General features: G+C 54.2%; 1 protein-coding gene across 1 annotated transcript; it reads right to left on the bottom strand.

The window, feature by feature from the left end:
* Window positions 1–4012: 4012 nt before the first annotated feature.
* On the bottom strand, window positions 4013–18146 carry LOC127586666 (schwannomin-interacting protein 1-like). Its single transcript, XM_052044782.1, has 8 exons — window positions 18002–18146; window positions 16089–16517; window positions 15201–15307; window positions 13722–13827; window positions 11015–11158; window positions 10353–10461; window positions 6007–6116; window positions 4013–4941 (listed from the first exon to the last, which is right to left on the bottom strand). Exons 2-7 carry the CDS (start codon window positions 16500–16502, stop codon window positions 6019–6021), a joined length of 978 nt encoding a protein of 325 aa, XP_051900742.1. The 5' UTR covers window positions 16503–16517; window positions 18002–18146; the 3' UTR covers window positions 4013–4941; window positions 6007–6018.
* Between the last annotated feature and the right edge of the window lie 455 nt (window positions 18147–18601).

The raw sequence follows: 18601 nt of genomic DNA, 5'->3' as shown, positions 1-18601 counted from the left end.
CATCAGTGAAGGCGGGAGGATTCAGCCTTCTTCGTTAAAAACTATTTTCTCACTATTTAACCTTCTTAAAATCCGTGTGAGGAGCAGATGCAGACAGCTCCCTGAGTTCATCACCGGACTAGCTTTTGAATCAAACCCAGGCCATCTTCTGCTGTTGTCTCATCAACATCTGAGAGCCTCAGGGTGTTTCCAGAGGTGGTGGGTGTCACTCTGGCTCGTGGACCTCAGAGGGGTCTGATTTACAATCCACGCTCCACTCCTGTAGAAGTTGAGCTGACCACCTATCACCGACGTGATTGTTGTTTCAGTCAGTCCCCCTTACAGTCACGTTTTGAAGCATTTGATTTTAAGGACTCTCTCCGTTGGTTGAATACTTAATTGCATTTCTTTCTAAATGAAATCCTTTGCAAAAGAACATCCCTCCCCACCATCGGGAGTGTCTACAGGAGGCGCTGCCTCAAGAAGGCAACATCCGTCATCAAAGATCCCCACCATCCGGGCCGTGCCATCTTCCCGCAGCTCCCATCGGGCAGGAGGTACAGAAGCCTGAAGTCCCCACACCACCAGGTTCAGGAACAGCTACTTCCCTTCAACCATTCGGTTCTTGAACCAACCGGCACAACCCTAATCACTGACTCAGTTCAGCAACACTGGGACCACTTTGTACTACAATGGACTTTAATTTTTGTTCTAATTGTGTTCTTCCTTATGTAATTTGTGTATAATTTATGTTTTACTTGTCAATGTTGTGCCTGTGATGTTGCTGCAGGTAAGCTTTTCATTGCACCCATGCACACATGGACTTGTGCAGATGACAATAAACTCGACTCTGACTTTGAAATCTTCCACCACAAACTGCAGTCAGTCAGACAGTTTGTGTACCAATGGCACTAATTACAACCTTGCAGCATTCCAGAGTTCTCACAAGCAATTCACAGTGGGTGGCACAGTTAGGCAGGGGGTAATGTTGCTGTCTCACAGCTCCAGAGCCCTGGGTTCAATCCCGACTTCCAACGCTGTCTGTGTGGAATTTGCCCATTCTGCCAGTAACCACATGGATTTCTTTCAGGTCTTCCCACATCCTGAAGACATGGGTTTGTGGGTTAATTGGCTGCTGTAAGTTGCCCCTAGCGCGTGGGTGAGGGGTAGAACCTGGGGGGAATTGGTGGGAATTTCAGGACTTCAGGACATTGTCAAGACCCAGGAACAGGCATCAGAGATTAAATTCAGGATGAATGTAGAGGCCAGAATTAGAGGAGTGCAGTGATCTCAGGAGCTGGAGGAGGTTATGGAGAGAGAGTCAGACCACAGAGGGGTTGGAGGAGAGACTGGTGCGACTTGGTGTGTCGGGACATGGGGCAGCATGGGTTCTGGGTACGTTTCCCCTTTTAACAAGTCCGGGAGAGAAGGTCCAGGCAGGGGAGGGTTGGAACAGTCTCAAGGGGCAGGTGCATAAATGAAGACGTCAGTGGGATTTTGCCTGAGGTAGGGGCAGAGTGGAGCGATGTCACGGGACTAACAAACCAGGAGGTGCCCACTGTAGTTTTCCGATATCCCTACTAATTACCCCAGGAGAAAGTCGATTCCCTTTTGAAAATTCCTACTCCTTCATCCTTCCAGGCAGTGCACTCCGGAATCCAAAAAAACTTTGGAAAGAAAATTCTCCTCAGCTCCCTTGTTGATCACCTTCCACTTCCATCCTCCGATTCCTGGCCAGTGATTATATATATCGTCACCACCTCAAACGTCTCGATTAAATTTCCTCTTAACCTTCTGGTGAGGGCAACCTCGGTTTCTCCAGTCCACCAGGAACAGAAGTCCCTCATCCCTGGAACCAATCCCCTCCGAGACTGTGGCACCTTTCCTGCAATCTTCCAATTTCATTCCGACTGAGGACTGAGAGATCTGGAGGTGGGATTTGAAGCCCATCCCACACCTGGTTAAGTTTCAAATGATCACCAGGAGGGTGGGGATGGAGCAGGGGGCTGGTGGGACAGTGTCTGGGGAACCGCCGATTTAGGAATTCCCAATGCTCATTTGGAGGAGGTTCCAGCCCAGCAGAAGACCAGAGACAGCAGGAGCGATGAGAATGCTATCATTGGGATCATGCACTCTGTAATAAAACATCCCCCAGTATCAAGGAAGGGCACGTTAATGAGGGACAGCTGGTCTGCTGTTGCTTCATCAACAGATTTTTGACGCCAAACTGTTTGTTCTGAGGAGAAAAACATACCCAAAGGACAGTACGGTCAAACACGAATTAATCAGGCAAGCAGATTACACAGAGTACGTGGCAGCTAATCGAACCCATTAGGACGGTCTGTCAAGTGATAAAGGAACAACAGTTGTCAATTAACCTCTCCAGCTGGAATATTGGAGACGGAATAATGTCAAAAGGCACAGGGAGATTGTGTGCACGCCACCCATTGCTCCACACCATAGCCCTGTCTTCGAGAATGAAACCTTCATCCAGGCACTCTCCAAATCCGTCTCCCTCCTTCCAGCCTCCGCAGCCTCCAGGCTTGTCCAGATCCAACTCCTCCCAAGTGAATTTGTGCTGTGTTCGCTGCCTCACACCGTTCCCAGTTACTATAAAGCTCTCATCCTTGTTTCCCCAACTTATTGCACCGGGCAAGGAGACCATTTGGCCCACTAGGACCATACTGGCTCACAGGGGAGCTATCCCATCAGTCCAGTTCTCCCAGTCTCTCACACATGCGCATCAACTCTTGTTTGATCCTTTTTACCACTTGATGGGCAATTTACAGCAGCCAATTAACCCACCGACGCCACAAGTCATTGGGATGTGGGAGGGAACTGGAGCACCTGGGGGAAACCCATGTGGTCACAGGGAGAACGTGCAAACTTCACTCTCTCACACACACACACAGGCGGAGGTCAGGATCGAACCGGGGTCTCTGGAGCTGTGAAGCAGTGGCTCTACCCACTGCACCACCTTCTTCTGTTGTTTCTGTTCTGACCCCGTTGAGAGGTGGAGGAATGTTGGCCCAAACTGTGGAAAAGTGAGTGTCTGTATTTCAGTGGGATTCCTGGAGTCCAACTTAAAAGTCACATGACAACCTCAGAAGGCTGAGGAAATTTGGCATGTCCCCTTTGACCTTCACCAATTTTTGTTTTACAGATGCACCAGAGAAAGCATCCTATCCGGCTGCATCACGGCTTGGGACGGCAACTGCTCTGCCCAGGACCACAAGAAATTGCAGAGCCGTGAACATAGCCCAGTCCATCACGCAAGCCAGCCTCCCCTCCATGGACTCTGTCTACACTTCCCGCTGCCTCAGGAAAGCAGCCAGCATAATCAAAGACCCCTCCCACCCCGGTCATTCTCTCTTCTCCCCCTTCCCATTGGGCAGATCGGAGTTCGATTCCTGCAGCTGTCTGTAAGGAGTTTGTACGTTCTCCCGTGTCTGCGTGGGTTTCCTCCGGGTGCTCCGGTTTCCTCCCACATTGCAAAGACATATGGGTAGGTTAATTTGGGTTTAAAGTGGGCGGCGCGGACTCATTGGTCCAGAAGGGCCTGTTACCACGCTGTAAATAAAATTTTTTAAAAAAACGAGAACACGTACCACCAGGCTCAAGCTGTCCCGCTGTTATCAGACTCTTGTATGGACCTCTTACACAATAAAGATGAGCTCTTGACCTCTCAGTCTACCTCGTCGTGGCCCTTACACCTCATTGTCTGCCTGCACTGCACTTTTTCCTGTAACAGTAACAGGATATTCTGCATTCTGCTTTCCTTTTATACTACCTCAATGTACTGATGTATGGAATGACCTGTCTGGATGGCACGTACACAAAAGCTTTGCACTGTGTCTCAGTACATGTGATAATAATAAACCAACTTCCAAAAGGTGGTCGGTATGGTGTTCGCTCTGCAACGCCCCTCTCACCCTGGTCTCTGTGTTGAATCTCCTGGAGGGCAGCTTGAACAACAGAATCGAGAGAATGGGTGTGATCCACAGAACACTGTCATAAAGAAAGAAAATCCTTTGTGGCGTAAAACTTTATTTTTGCACTGAATAATGTTTCTTTACCTCAGCGGCTGGGTTAACATGAAGGAACCAGTAACTTAAAAAAAATATACATTTCAGTTTAAACATCACAGTCTGAACAAAACACAGGCGGATGGTCCTGGACACACCTACATCACACTCACGCTCCCAGTCCATTGTCCATGCGGTGTTCCGGATGTGGCATCCCATGGGATTCTCTCGAGAGGGCTGGGAGTGGGCATCCGTACGGATTTCTGCAGATCCCACTGCCCCCCTTCCTCCGACCCTGTCGCCGTTTCCCCACTTTCTTGGATTCTTGTGCACATTCCAAAGCAGATCCCCTATTCCTGGGACAATCCCCAGGCTTGACTGCTGTGGTAGAAGGGGTAGTCTGAGCCAGGCCAGGAATCAGACACAGAGAGAGAGAGGGACACAGGAGACCGCAGAATCTGGAGCTACACACAAAAGGCGCTGGAGGAACTCAGCGGGTCAGGCAACATCCGTGGAGGGAAATGAACAGTCAGCGTCCAGCATCCAGCATCCAGACTGACTCGCAGTACAACTCACTTCTTCACCCTGCGGCCCCTGTTCCCGCTCTGCCTGACAGGCTCCGACCTCAGCACCTTCCCAAATTACCGGAGCCGGGTCAAGTTAAGATCTGCAGCCAGCAAGGTGGGGGCTAGTACAACCTCAAGGAGGCCGAATGGTCTGTTTCTGTCTTTATGCAGGCTCCAGGCTTTGCAGAGGGGAAGGGGGAAGAGGGTGTTCCTGGAACCCGTTCAGCCACGCGTCCTGTGAAGTAGCGCCCACCTCATCCGGTGTCGGGAGTCCGAGCTGGAGGTTCCCAATCCCAGGACAAAATTCGCCGCAATTAAAAGCGTCCATCATTGAACTCTCCAAGTTCCCCACGGGTGCAGTCACACAGAATCTGAGGGGGAAAGACATGTACTCGTCAGCCAGGCCTTGCTGCAGATCCCTCTCCCAGCACGCTGCTCCCTCCTCGCCAGCCCTTTTTTTTAATAATAAACGTTTATTCACTAAAAGCACTACAAAAGACAACCAGTGTCAAAACACTACATCTAATACAGAAAAGAAGAAACTACGCAACGACGTACTATGGTAGAGAATGCAAATTAATACTACCGAAACACACACGCGACTCCACACCCGTCAACGCGACACTTCAAATAAGAATCGCGTCTGTACCGTCCACGACACACACGATCCCCTGAGGGGCCCACCGAGCGCGGAACTCGGCTAGGGTGCCCGCGGGAACCGCGTGCTCCCTCTCTAGACGCACCCGCGCGCGCACGTAAGCGCGGAAGACGGGCAGGCAGGCCGACCTGCCGGGACCCTTGGCCGCCCGCCGACGCGTCCCGTGGATGGCCAGCTTGGCCAGGCCCGGCAGGAGACCCACCAGGAGATCCGCCGCGCGCCCCTCCCCGCGCCGCACCGGGTGCCCGTAGACGAACAGCGCCGGGCTGAAGTGCAACCAGAACTTCAGCAGCAGCCCCCGCAGACACTCGAAGAGGGTCTGCAACCTCTCGCACTCCGCGTACGCGTGGTACACCGTCTCCTCCCAGCCGCAGAAGTGACAGGCGGCCAGGCTCCTCGCCACCCCTCCCGCAGTGTGACGCCCCTCGGCGTGGGATCTTCCCCGGCCCACCACACCTCTCGCAGAGCTCCCACCTGCCTCTCCACATTGTCTTGCCCCACCTCTCTCTCCATTCCCAATGCACCTCTCTCCTCCTCGAGGATCCAAGCATCGGAGGGTCACAGAGACAGGGAGTGGGCAGGGGCCGGAGAAGGTCACAGAGACAGGGAGGGGTGTAGGGGCCGGAGGGGGTTACAGAGACAGGGAGGGGTGTAGAGGGGTTAAGGAGGGTTGTACAGGGAGTACAGAGGGGTGTAGGGGTTACAGATAGGGTGATCCCTGTCCATGTTAAGAGTAGACCACTGACACCTGACCCCTTTAAGAGATGTCAGCACTCACCCAGATTTGGATTCAATGCGTCAAGTCCCCTATTTCCACCAACATGGCATCCTGCTCCGTCTTCAGGTCATCCCGGACTTCCAGAAGTTCCATCAGCTGGGTGTTCAGGCCTGAGGGGAGAGCCAGACCAGGTCAAAGGTCAGCGCTGACCATTCACAGGGAGACCCCAGGGGCCATGAATTGGCTTCCGTCATGAACCCCCCCCCAACCGACTCAAAAATTGCTGGAAATGCTCAGCCGGTCAGGCAGCACCTGTGGAGACGTGTCAATGATCCGTGAGCAGATCTGGGAGAATGGGACAGCCAGTTCCACCATGGGTACAGCTCTCCCCACCGTCTACGAGAGGCAATGTCCCAGGAGGTGGCACCCATCATCAGGGACTCCCCACTATCGAGGACGTCTACAAGAGGCGACGTCTCAGGAAGGCGACACCCATCATCAGGGCCCCCCCACCATCCGGGCTGTGCCCTCTTCTCCACGCTGCCATCAGGCAGGAGGTACAGGAGCCTGAAGACTCACACCTCAAGGTTCAACAACAGTTTCTTCCCCACTGCCGTCAGGTTCTTGAACCCACCTGAAAAACCCCAACACCACCATGGACGAGATTTCTTTCTCTCTCTCTCTCTCTCAACTTGCACTGGTGTTGTTCTGTTTATTTTGTCATTTAAATTATGTATAATTTATGCTAATTTAAGTTTAAAATAGAACTATAGAACAATACAGCTCAATACAGGCCCTTCGGCCCACCATGTTGTGCCGACCTTTAAACCACACCTAAGACTATCTAACCCCTTCCTCCCACATATCCCTCTATCTTAAATTCCTCCATATGCTTATCTAACAATCTCTTGAACTTGACCAACGTATCAGCCTCCACCACCGCCACAGGCAGCGCATTCCATGCACCAACCACTCTCTGGGTGAAAAACCTCCCTCTGATATCTCCCTTGAACTTCCCACCCATTACGTTAAAGCCATGCCCTCTTGTATTGAGCATTGGTGCCCTGGGAAAGAGGCGCTGGCTGTCCACTCTATTTATTCCTCTTAATATCTCGTACACCTCTATCATGTCTCCTCTCATCCTCCTTCTCTCCAAAGAGTAAAGCCCGAGCTCCCTTAGTCTCTCCTCATAATGCATACTCTCTAAACCAGGCAGCATCCTGGTAAATCCCTGTACCCTTTCCAACGCCTCCACATCCTTCCTATAATGAGGCGACCAGAACTGGACACAGTACTCCAAGTGTGGCCTAACTTATGAGTGTCGTGCTTGTAATGTGGTGTGTTGCTGCTGCCAGGAGTTAACTTTCATGGCATTTATACCCTGGGTGTGTAAGACTCCGATAATAAATGTGAACTTTTAAGTTGGGGGGTGAGGGGGGGAAGAGCACAGAAGGAAGGCCTGTGATGTGGTTAAACTGGACAGAGTGCAGAGAGCATTTACGAGGATGTTGCCAGGACTCAAGAGCCTGAGTTACAGGGAGAGGTTGGCCAGGCTGGGTCTTTACTCCTTGGAATGTAGGAGAATGAGGGGCCGACCTTATAGAAGTGTTTAAAATTATGAGAGGCAGAGATAAGGTGGACGGTAAGAGTCTTTACCCCAGGGTAGGGGAGTCCAAAACTAGGGGGTATAGGCTTAGGGTGAAAGGGGAAAGGTTTAATAGGGACCTGAGGGGCAACTTTTTCCCGCAGAGGGTGGTGAGTGTATGGAACGAGCTGCCAGAGGAAATGGGTGAGGCAGGTACAACGGGATCATTTAAGAAGCACTTGGATAGGTACATGGAGGGGTGGGGCTTGGAGGGATATGGGCCGAACGCCGGGAATTGGGACTAGCTGGGTGAGCACCATGGTCAGCATGGACTGGTTGGGCCGAAGGGCCTGTATCCGTGCTGTATGGCTCTATAGGGTAGAGACCAGGAGAAACTAAATGGCACAGGAAGATGCTGGTGCCTGCTGAGAGACGGTGGGGGAAGGCTGGTTAATCGCAGCTGATCTATCTGAGGGAGGGGTAAACAGCGGGAAATGACTGAGAACAGAGGTGGGGGGGCTGAGAATGCATTGGGACAGAGATATAAAACACTGCAGATGCCAGAAATCTGAAATAAAATCAGAAAATGCGAGAAGCACTCAGCAGGTCAGGCAGCATCTGTGGAGAGAGAAACAGAATTAACATTTCAGGTTGATTATCTGTCATTACGACCGGGTTACAACTGATACCAGCTAGAAAGATAGGTTGCAAAGGGGTCCAATAGAGGTATTTAAACTAATGAGGGGGAGATCTCATTGGCGGAAGGGTCAAGAACCAGGGGACATGGAGCAAAGGTCAAAAGAATCAAGAAAGGGTCATACAGCATGAAGGAGGCCCTTCGGCCCGTCGAGTCCCTGCCGACCATCAACCACCTGTTTACACTGATCCCATTTTATTCTCCCCCTGTTCCCCATCAACTCTGCCCAGATTCTACCCCTCACCCACGCACTTAGGGGGGCAATTTACAGCGGGCGATTAAACCACCGACCCCCACACGTCGTTGGGATGTGGGAGGGAACCGGACCACCCGGGGGAACCCACGCACACACAAACACACAGAGCATCGGAGGCGGGGGTTGAACCGGGGTTCTCTGGAGCCCTGAGGCAGCGGATCTACCAGCCATGCCGCTGTAACGTTAACCCTGTGTTTCTGCCTCCACAGATGCCGTCTGACCTGCTTAGTATTCTCAGCGCTTTCCGTTTTATTTTGGGTTTCCGGCACCTGTGCAGTACCTGACAGTTCCAGTGTTAGTTTTGCCAGATGTCGTTCATTTCCCTCTATTTACCCCTCCCTCAGACAGGTCAGCTGCGATTAATCAGCTTTCCCCACCCTCTCCCAACAGGCACCACCCCTACTTGTGTCATTCAGTCTCTCTTGGTCTCTACCCTACCACAGATACTTCCCTGTGCTCTTCCCACCCCTTCTCTGTATCTCTGAACTTGTTCAGGTTCTTTCTCTGAGCCCAGTGGAAGGTCATCGACCACCTTCTGTTTCTCTCTGCAGGGATGTCCAAATAAATCCAGGGCTCAACTTCTGTGGCCAACCCTGGTCCGCTCACCAAGGCAAGGCACTGTCGGAGGAGCGCTGCTGACAGCGCAGCACTCCCTCGGTACTGTTCTCCGAGTCGGGGTTCGGTCCCACGGCTGCCTGAATGAGAGACCGGGAGCCACCAGCAATGCCAGGACCACCTCTCTATTCTTGCCCCCCCCTCACCCCCGCCCACCAACTATTGCCCTTACAACACCCCCCAAAAAAAAGCCCCTGGTGCAGAGTGGACCCACAGTTCTGAGCTCCAGCCAGGACAGAGTTTGAAGGAATGAGAGAGAACTCCCTCTGGTGGTTAAACCACCAACAGCAGCACAATAGCCAAACGTGGGAAGTCTGCAGAACATTCGACCCAACTGCTCCACACTGGCCTCCTACCCCTACCCCTCGCCAGTCCTTTCCCCACACCCCCCCGTGACTTTAAACAACTTCCCCCACAATCATTCACCCACTCCTCCTGTCTGACCAGGTCCATTCCCTATTCAAAGGACTTTGACTCCACTACTTCCTTCAAATGAAAGGGTGTTGCTACAGGCAGGGACCGTCCCATCACACTCCTGGGATCAGACACAGGGTGAAGCTCCCTCTACACTGTCCCATCACACACTCCCGGGGTCAGACACAGGGTGAAGCTCCCTGCACACCGTCCCATCACACACTCCCAGGGTCAGACACAGGGTGAAGCTCCCTGCACACCGTCCCATCACACACTCCCGGGGTCAGACACAGGGTGAAGCTCCCTCCACACCGTCCCATCACACACTCCCGGGGTCAGACACAGGGTGAAGCTCCCTCCACACCGTCCCATCACACACTCCCAGGGTCAGACACAGGGTGAAGCTCCCTGCACACCGTCCCATCACACACTCCCGGGGTCAGACACAGGGTGAAGCTCCCTGCACACCGTCCCATCACACACTCCCGGGGTCAGACACAGGGTGAAGCTCCCTCTACACTTTCTCAATGATGCTCCACAGAACCCAAAATTGCAAAGCTTTACTTTAGTCGGCACTGAGCTGTTAGAAATCCATCCCACCACTGAGTGACTGGGGCTGATCTCTATGCCTTCAGAAGTGACCTAAACAATGATTTTTTAAGCGTGTGGATTTGTGAACATTTGATGGAAAGTCTTCACATTATTGTGTCAATCAGTGGCATTACGAAACACTGCCCAATAGCAAAAACACACTCCCCTCCTTGACCTTGCGCTCCTCGACCCCTTACCCCTCCTTCCCCACCTCCCCCCACCCCCAGCTCCCCCAACCTTGAACTTACGGTGAATCTGGGAGAAGACGCTCGTTTGCAGCTCCTGCAGCTGTAGCACGGACATGTCCCACAGGTCGCTGGGGTCCAGGGTTTGTCCTCTCCCCAGAGCACCATTGGACTGAGGACACAAAATCATAAACTCCGTCGGCGAAGACAAAGGGAAAACATGCTCGCAGAGCACCCCACACAACTCCGTATGTCCTAAACCTTTCCACTGGCAATGGTAGATAACTGGCTCAACCCGAGCCCTCACAGAGAGGATACCCCAGTGACCCAGAGATGGTTCGTGAGGGGATAAATGTTGGGCCTCGGAAGTTGGGGAGAATTCCCCTTCTCTACAATGTGGTGGCATTGGGATCTTTTGTACTCGTCTTTGAAAGCATGTCTCATCCATCTCCCACAGCGCGGCGCTCCCTCCTTGCCACCCCTCACACAGCGCTCCCTCACCGCCCCGCCCGCGGCGCAGTCCTCCCTCCTCACGAAGACTGAACCAGACTTTGCCACTCGAGCCTCCGAGTTGGGATTTGAACCTACGATCCCCTGACAGGGAGGAGAACTCACCCAGAGGTGCCCTTCCCCCATGAGGTTACCTGACCAGAGGCTGGGTGGGGGTCCTGGAGAGGGGTCTTGGTGGGGGGGGGGGGGGGGGGGTGCAGGCAGCTCTCACTCACCGAGGCTGTGATCTCTCGCTGGCGCTGCTTCTCCTGGTCGAGCTGCCTCTTGACCAGGGCGAGGCTCCGTTTGGCCTCTCGCTCCAGCTCCTTCCTGCGAGCGGCCAGAGCTCGTTCGGCCTCGGACGCCTCTCCTCCTGCCAGCTGTGGAGGAACCACACATATCCGGTCAACACAGCTACAGGGCGCGATTCCAGCCTGGCGCCCACAAAACCCCCTCCTCCTTCCTGCACCATGGATTCCCCTCTACCTTACCTTGCCTCAGCTATCGCCCGTTACAGATACACCACAGAAAGCATCTGATCCGGATGCATCACAGCTTGGGACGGCAACTGCTCTGCCCGGGACTGCAAGAAACTGCAGAGAGTTGTGGACACAGCCCAGCACATCACTGAAACCAGCCTCCCCTCCGTGGACCCTGTCTACACTTCTCGCTGCCTTGGTAAAGCAGCCAAGACCAATCCCACCCCGGACATTCTCTCTTCTCCCCCCCTCCCCCACCATCAGGCAGAAGATACAAAAGCCTGAAAGCACGTACCACCAGGCTCAAGGACAGCTTCTATCCCGCTGTTCCCTAGTACGATAAGATCTACCTTGTCGTGGCCCTTGCACCTTATTGTCTGCCTGCATTGCACTTTCTCTGTAACTGTAACACTATATCCTGCATTCTGTGATTGTTTTCCCTCGTACTACCTCGATGTACTTAGGTGTTGAAATTATCTGTCTGGATGGCACGCAAAACAAAGTTTTTCACTGTACCTCAGAACATGTGACAATAATAAACCAATTACTAACTCTCACCCCATCTCCTCCAGGACAGAGTTCCCTGGTCCTCACCTTTCACACTACAGCCTCCGTGTTCAACAGATCACGATCCACAATTAACACCAACAACATTCCAGCACCAACCACAGACTTCCCTCCCAAAAGGTGGATGCCCTTTGTGACTTGCTGGTGCACCTCTCTGCCCCTGCCCACCACACCCTGCCCCAAGGCACTTCTCCGTGCACCAGCAGGAGATGCCACCCCTGTCACTTCACCTCTTCCCTTGCAGGGACCCAAAGACTCCTGATGCAGGAATCCGACCTGAAATGTCAACCATCCCTCTGCCTCCACAGATGCTGCCTGACCCACTGTTCCTCCAGCAGTTGAGCAGGTTGGGACCCAAACAGTCTTGAGTCTCAGAGTCATACAGCATGGAAACAGGCCCTTCGGCCCAACCGGTCCATGCTGACCAAGATTCCCATCTAAGCTGGTCCCATTTGCCTGTGTTGGGCCCACATCCCTCTAAACCTTTCCTATTCATGTACCTGTCAGTGTCTTTTAAATGTTGTTAACGTACCTGCCTCAACCACTTCCTCTGGCAGCTCGTTCCATATATGGACCACCCTTTGGGTGAAAAAGTTGCCCTTCAGGTTCTTATTAAATCTCTCCCCTCAAACCTACACCCTCTAGTTCTTGATTCCCCAGCTCTGGGAATAAGACTGGGCACATTCACCCTGTCTATGCCCCTCATGATTTTATACACCTCTAGGTCACTGCTTGGTCTCCCACACTCCAAGGAATAAAGTCCCAATCTGCTCAACCTCTCTCCAACTCAGTCCCTCGTAAATCTCCTCTGTACTCTTCCTAGCTTAGTGGCATCTTTCCTACAGCAGGGTGATCAAAACGGAACACAATATTCCAAATGTGGCTTCACTAACGTTTTGTACAACTGTAACATTACATCCCAACTCCTGTACTCAGTGCCATGACTGAAGGCCAGCGTGCCAAACGCTTTCTTCACTGCCCCGTCTACCTGTGACACCACTTTCAGGGAACCGTGTACCTGTACTCCTAGGTCCCTCTGTTCTACAACACCCCTGCCATTCACTGTGAAAGTCCAACCCTGCTGTTGCAACCGTTCCCCTTGAAGCAGCAATGCACGTGCTGCATTTGTTGTTTACAACATGGTCCCCGATACACTGGATAAACTGAGCCCAGATCGGGGGGCCGACTTTGCAGGGTTCCTGTGTTCAGTTGTGGTGGGACCCCAAACCCACCCCTCCCTCCCTCGAGCCTTCAGTTCACTTTCTGTGGCAGGGACATCCCTTCTTGGGTCAGGAGAGCAGAACTGCACACAGTACTGCAGGAGAGCTCTCATCAGAGTTTCTCCATAAACACCACAGCGAGACATCTCTGCTCCTGTACGCAGACCTTCTCACGAAAGCCAGAGACACCAGAGATGGCAGACGCAGGAATCTGGAGCAACAAACAAACTCAGCAGATCCTCCATCTGTGGAGGGAAGATCCTTGAACATTTCAGGTCTAGGACCCTTCATTCAGTTCAGCTGCGGCCTGATACAGGGTCTTGACCCGACACACAGGCCATCTCTTTGCCTCTGCAGATGCTGTTTGACCCACTGAGGTCTTCCAGTAGTTTTGCTTTTTGCTCCACTATAGACGACATTTACTCACTGAACTTAAATTCCACGGTAGGATTCAAACTCAGGCCTCTGCCACCAGAAGTCTGCATTGGGGTCTCTGCGTTGAGACCAAGAGGAGAGGCAGGGACCCCTCAAGCCACAACTGACACAGGGATAACCCCTCGTTAGAAGTTCAAGGGTGCCCTCCTGAGATCAACGAGGGATCTCCTGGGTCACTGAGATGACAACGTCTGTAGGGGAGTAACTGTGAGTTTGTAATGGGAGCGGATCAGACGTCCTACCTGGGGTGTGGGGTCTTCTGCTGACACTTCATTGCTTTCCTCAGCATCACTCTCGCTGCTGCTGTCATTGATGAAGCACAGCTGTAGGTTCATCCGACTGTGGAATCTGCAGAGGGAGCGAGACCGGGCACCGGGGTCAGTCCACGGCTCAGGATCTGAACCTCAGTTGTGACTCACAGGCAGTGATCGCCCTTCCAGAGCAGGGAGCCTGGGGAGGTGGTCAAGCCCCACTCCTGGGATCGGAGAACAGGAATCCCATCCTACGCCACCCCTCCAGTGCAGGGTAGCGGGACCCTCTCCCATTCCATGAGACTGGTGGTGAGGGAGCTCACCCAACCTGGAGGAGGGAGGTCATCCTTTGGATGAACTTCTAAACCAAGCCCTCGTCTGTCCTGGACCGGGGAGGGGGGATGTTTTCCATATCACAAGGCAGGACCTGGAAAAAGTAGACTGGGAGCGGCTGCAGGTAGGTCAACATCCAACAGGCAAGAGTCAATCGTAGGTGGAACAGTGGGAGTTCGGGGCCAATGTGTTCCTGCAGGAGTGAACACAGAACATAGTACAGCACAGGAACAGGCCCTTCGGCCCACAATGCCTGTGCTGAACACGATGCCGAATTAAACTAATCCCTTCTGCCCGCACGTGCTCCATATCCCTCCTTTCCCTGCACATTCATGTGTCTGTCTAACAGCCTCTCAAACACTGGCCTCCACCGGCACCCCCGGCAGCCCGTTCCAGCCACCCACCGCTCTCTGTGGAAAAAACTTGCCCCACACACCTCCCTTAAACTTTCCCCCTCTCACCTCTGTAATGGTAACTTGTACACCAATGGGAAATATCTCCACGTACAGATCGGTCCCCACTCTGTTCCCGGTTACCTCAATATACCGATAAAATGCTTTGGGAACTTTCTTAATCTCATCTACCAGTTTTCCTTTAGTGTCTTCACCATAACCATATCATACAAAAGGACTTAAGGAAAATTTTAAAAAAGGAAACTGATATTTGATGTCGGGATGGATTCTGCTGGTATTTGCCTGCAGCAGTTCCCGTTGGTTCCCCAAGGACAGGTGACCATTGAGAGTCCTGCTTCAAAGGATAGGGCTCAGATACGGGGGCCCCTCCCCCCCCACCGGCCCCTCCCCCCTGCCGCCCCTCCCTCCTCATCGACCCTCCCTCTCCACCGCCCCCTCCCTCCCGCAGTGGGATCCTCCCTCCCCACCGCCCCTCCCCACCTCTGAATGGGATTTGAATCGTCGCCCAGTGGGGATCGGGAGACAGGTCCCACCACCCAGTCCCGAGACCACCCCCCCAAACCCTCCCCAGAGGACGGGCAGCTCTTGGCCCCGGACCCCCGACCCCAGACCCTGGACCCCACAGCCCCCTGACACCCGACCCCACGGCCCCCCCGATCCCAGACCCCACAGCCCCCAATGATCCCAGACCCCCGACCCCCACAGTCCCCCCGAACCCCCTCACCTGGACTCACAGCCGATGCTGGTCCCCATGGCCTTCCAGGCAGTGCTGTCGGCACGGAGCCAGGAGACGAGGCGCCGCGCCCCGCCCGACCGGCGCCTGCCCGTGGGCTGCAGGGAAACAGGGGTCTCAGTATGTGTGGTGACGTATGGTGGTAACTAACCCCCACAACAACCCCCCTCCCCAAACACCCCCCACCCCACCTCCCCAACAACTCCCCCATCCCACCCCAGACACACTCCCACCCCGACACCCACCTCTCCCTCCCCAGACACACCCATCCCCCAACACCCCTCCCCCTCCCTTTCTTACCCTAGCCCGTAAATCCAGATAATCCCAGTGAAGTCTCCAATTCCCTGGAGAAACACTGTCCACCCCCAATCCCCCCCAGTCCCTTCCCCAACCCCACTCCCCCAACCCAACTCCCCCCACCCCCCCAGTCCGTCCTCCATCCCCCCAGCTCGTACCCCAAACCACCCCCCCCCAATCTGCCCACGTTTCACAGTGGCGAGAGCACAAACTCAGCCCTGATTCACCACCGAGCTTCAGGTGTGGGAGCTGTTATCCCCATCCTGCCCCCTCCATCACACCCCCATCACTGCCCTCCTCTGCCGGCCCATTAGCTTCTTGCCCCCAAATCCTGTTTGCCCCTCCCCTCTCCCACCCTAACCTCCATCTGCCCTCCAGCCTCTCCCACCTTGAGCTCGTCGACTCTTCTGTTCCCCCCTCCACAGATCCCTCCCGACCCGACGAGAATCTCCCCACCCCCACCATGTGTCCCAGTTGAGCACCTCCCCCACCGTGCGCCCCGGGTGACGTTTTGCTTGTCTGGGGGGCTCCGGGCCATTCCCCCCCCGTGTCACAGCCCTTGGGGGGGGGGCGGGGTCTCACCGAGGGAGGGGGTTCCACAGGTGGGACTCTGCCCCCATCTCGTGCCCTCCTCTCCGTCTCCTTCAGCTGCAGGCCAGCGATGTGGTTCTCCAGGGCTTCCCAGTCCATGATGGGCAATGGGTCATCAGCCTCCTCTGGCCCCTGGGACAGGGAACCCCCCGGCCCGTCCGTTCTCCGAGACCAGTGGTCAGTGTCCGAGCCCAACAAGTGGCCATTCTGTCCCTTCCGGGCCTCCGGAGTCTCACAAGAAATGTCCCGGTCCTGGGCGGCCTTCAGTCCACAGCCGGGGAGACCCTGGCCATCCCCGGTAAGTCCGGTCCCGCTCCCCGGATACAGGGCTCTCTCTGGAGTCTTCCGCCGGTCGGTGTCCAGGCGAGGTGGGGGACTCCCAAGGCAGGCCCCTCCTGCGTCCATGCCATCCTCCTAGAGCTGTCGGGGACAAGGAGAGGGGTTGTCAGGTCAGAGGGGGTAACTATGCCACAGAAAGCCCTCTCAAAAACCCAAACCCAAACTAATGCGAACCCTTAACCCCTAACCTTAACCCAACCTAACACTAACCCTAAACCCAACTTAACACTAACCCTTAACCCCAACCTTAACACCAAAACTTAACCCAACCGAACGCTAACCCTTAACCCCAACCCCTACCCTTAACCCCTAACTCAACCTGATGCTAACCCATAACACCAACCTTAACCCCTAACCCCAATCTCTAACCCCTAAACCTATCCCTACCACCAACACCAAACCCTATCCCTCACCCCGTCGCCTCTCCCCAGCCCCCAAGCAACACTCACCCTCCTCCTCACCACACCAACAGCCCCATCTCCTCACACCCCTGATCCCAGGCAATGCCCCACCCCCTCAAACACCACAAAACTCTATCCGCCCTGAATAAAAAGAAAATAAGCAATCGAGCAGGAATCCCAATAAACAGGAGTGGAACCAGGCCCGAGTGGTGAAGGTGTGGACTGGATAGTGGCTGGGTCCGGGGAGAGGAAATCTCAGGTACAGAGAACAACAGACATGAGAAGAATGTTCATCCCACTGCCCTCACACTGACAACATAACCCCAGCCCCGAACAACCCGATCACCTAACCATGACCCCTAACCACAACCCCTACCCCATCCCCTACTAACCCCAGCCCTCAGCCCTAACCCCTAACAATGCCTCACCCCTAAACCTAACGTTACCACTAACTGACCCCAAACCCTAACCTTGATAACCCCTGACCACCCCAAACCCTAACCTTAACCCCATCCCCACTAATCCCAGCCCTAACCCCTAAACCTGAGCCCTAACAATGCCTCACCCCTAACGTTACCACTAACACTGACCCCAAACCCTATCCATGCTAACCCCTGACACCACCCCAAACCCTAACCTTAACCCCTAACCCTGGTCCCAACCACCAGCCCTCCCAGTCAGAAGCTGTGTTCTACCCGTTCTAAATGGGCAACCTCCTGTGGCGCTCCCTCCCTCACCCCGCCCCTCCCGCGGCGCTCCCTCAACCCCTCTCTCAAGGCAGCGCTCCCTCAGAATTTCCCTGGGAGGGTCAGCCCGAATCCGGAGGGGGTCTCGAACCCGGGGAGCGGGGAGCGGGGAGCGGGGAGCGGGGTGTGACGGGCGGAGGGAGCCCCAGTCCGAGAGATTTACAAAGGGCTGACGCCGCAACTTGACAGCAAACTTTAAATCTCTTCCTCTCGTGCTCCCAACACGTTCCAATAAATGGCACAAACTAAACTTTAAATTCGCCCCACACTGAAAGTTTAGAGACAACTTTCCAGCTCTACGCCCCGAGTACTTTTAGAAAGTTATTTATGCCAACGTCTTTAAAGTTAATTTCCTCCGCTTCTGTCCAACTTCCGGGTGCGGAGTTTTACCCTGGATATTTTCAGGCTGAAATCTTACCGGAGACATTGTGGGTTCCAGCCCGCCTGTCACTGACTGTTCACCTCCCGGCACAGAGCAGCCACACCCGGCCGCACTCGCCCCAAACTCCGGTCGGGACCCCTTCCTCTGGAAATCTAGGAAATCAGATTGCTCAAGATCCTATCCAAATCTCCACGTCCGGGCCCCTCCCACCTCCCCGACCAGGGAATTGTCAGCTTTCCCTCTTCCCATCTGTTGCGCAGAAATTGCTTCAAGGCAGTCGGATCTGTGCGTGTGAGTGTGTGCCTGTGTGTGGCAGGGTCTGTGTGTTCCTGTGTGAGTGTGTGTGTGTCTGTGTGTGGCAGGGTCTGTGTGTGTCTGTGTGAGTGTGTGTGTGTCTGTGTGTGGCAGGGTCTGTGTGTGCCTGTGTGAGTGTGTGTGTGCCTGTGTGTGGCAGTGTCTGTGTGCGTGTGAGTGTGTGCCTGTGTGTGGCAGTGTCTGTGTGTGTGCAGGTGTGTGTGTCTGTGTGTGACTGTGTGAGAGTGTGTGTGTGTGTGTCTGTATGTGTGAGTCTGTGTATGCTTGTGTCTGTGTGTGTGTGTGTGCATCTGTCTGTGTGAGTGATTGTGTGTATGTCTG

This window comes from Pristis pectinata, chromosome 37 (genome assembly GCF_009764475.1).
Source record: "Pristis pectinata isolate sPriPec2 chromosome 37, sPriPec2.1.pri, whole genome shotgun sequence".
Taxonomy (NCBI): domain Eukaryota; kingdom Metazoa; phylum Chordata; class Chondrichthyes; order Rhinopristiformes; family Pristidae; genus Pristis; species Pristis pectinata.
This window is presented reverse-complemented; position numbering and strand designations above follow the sequence as displayed.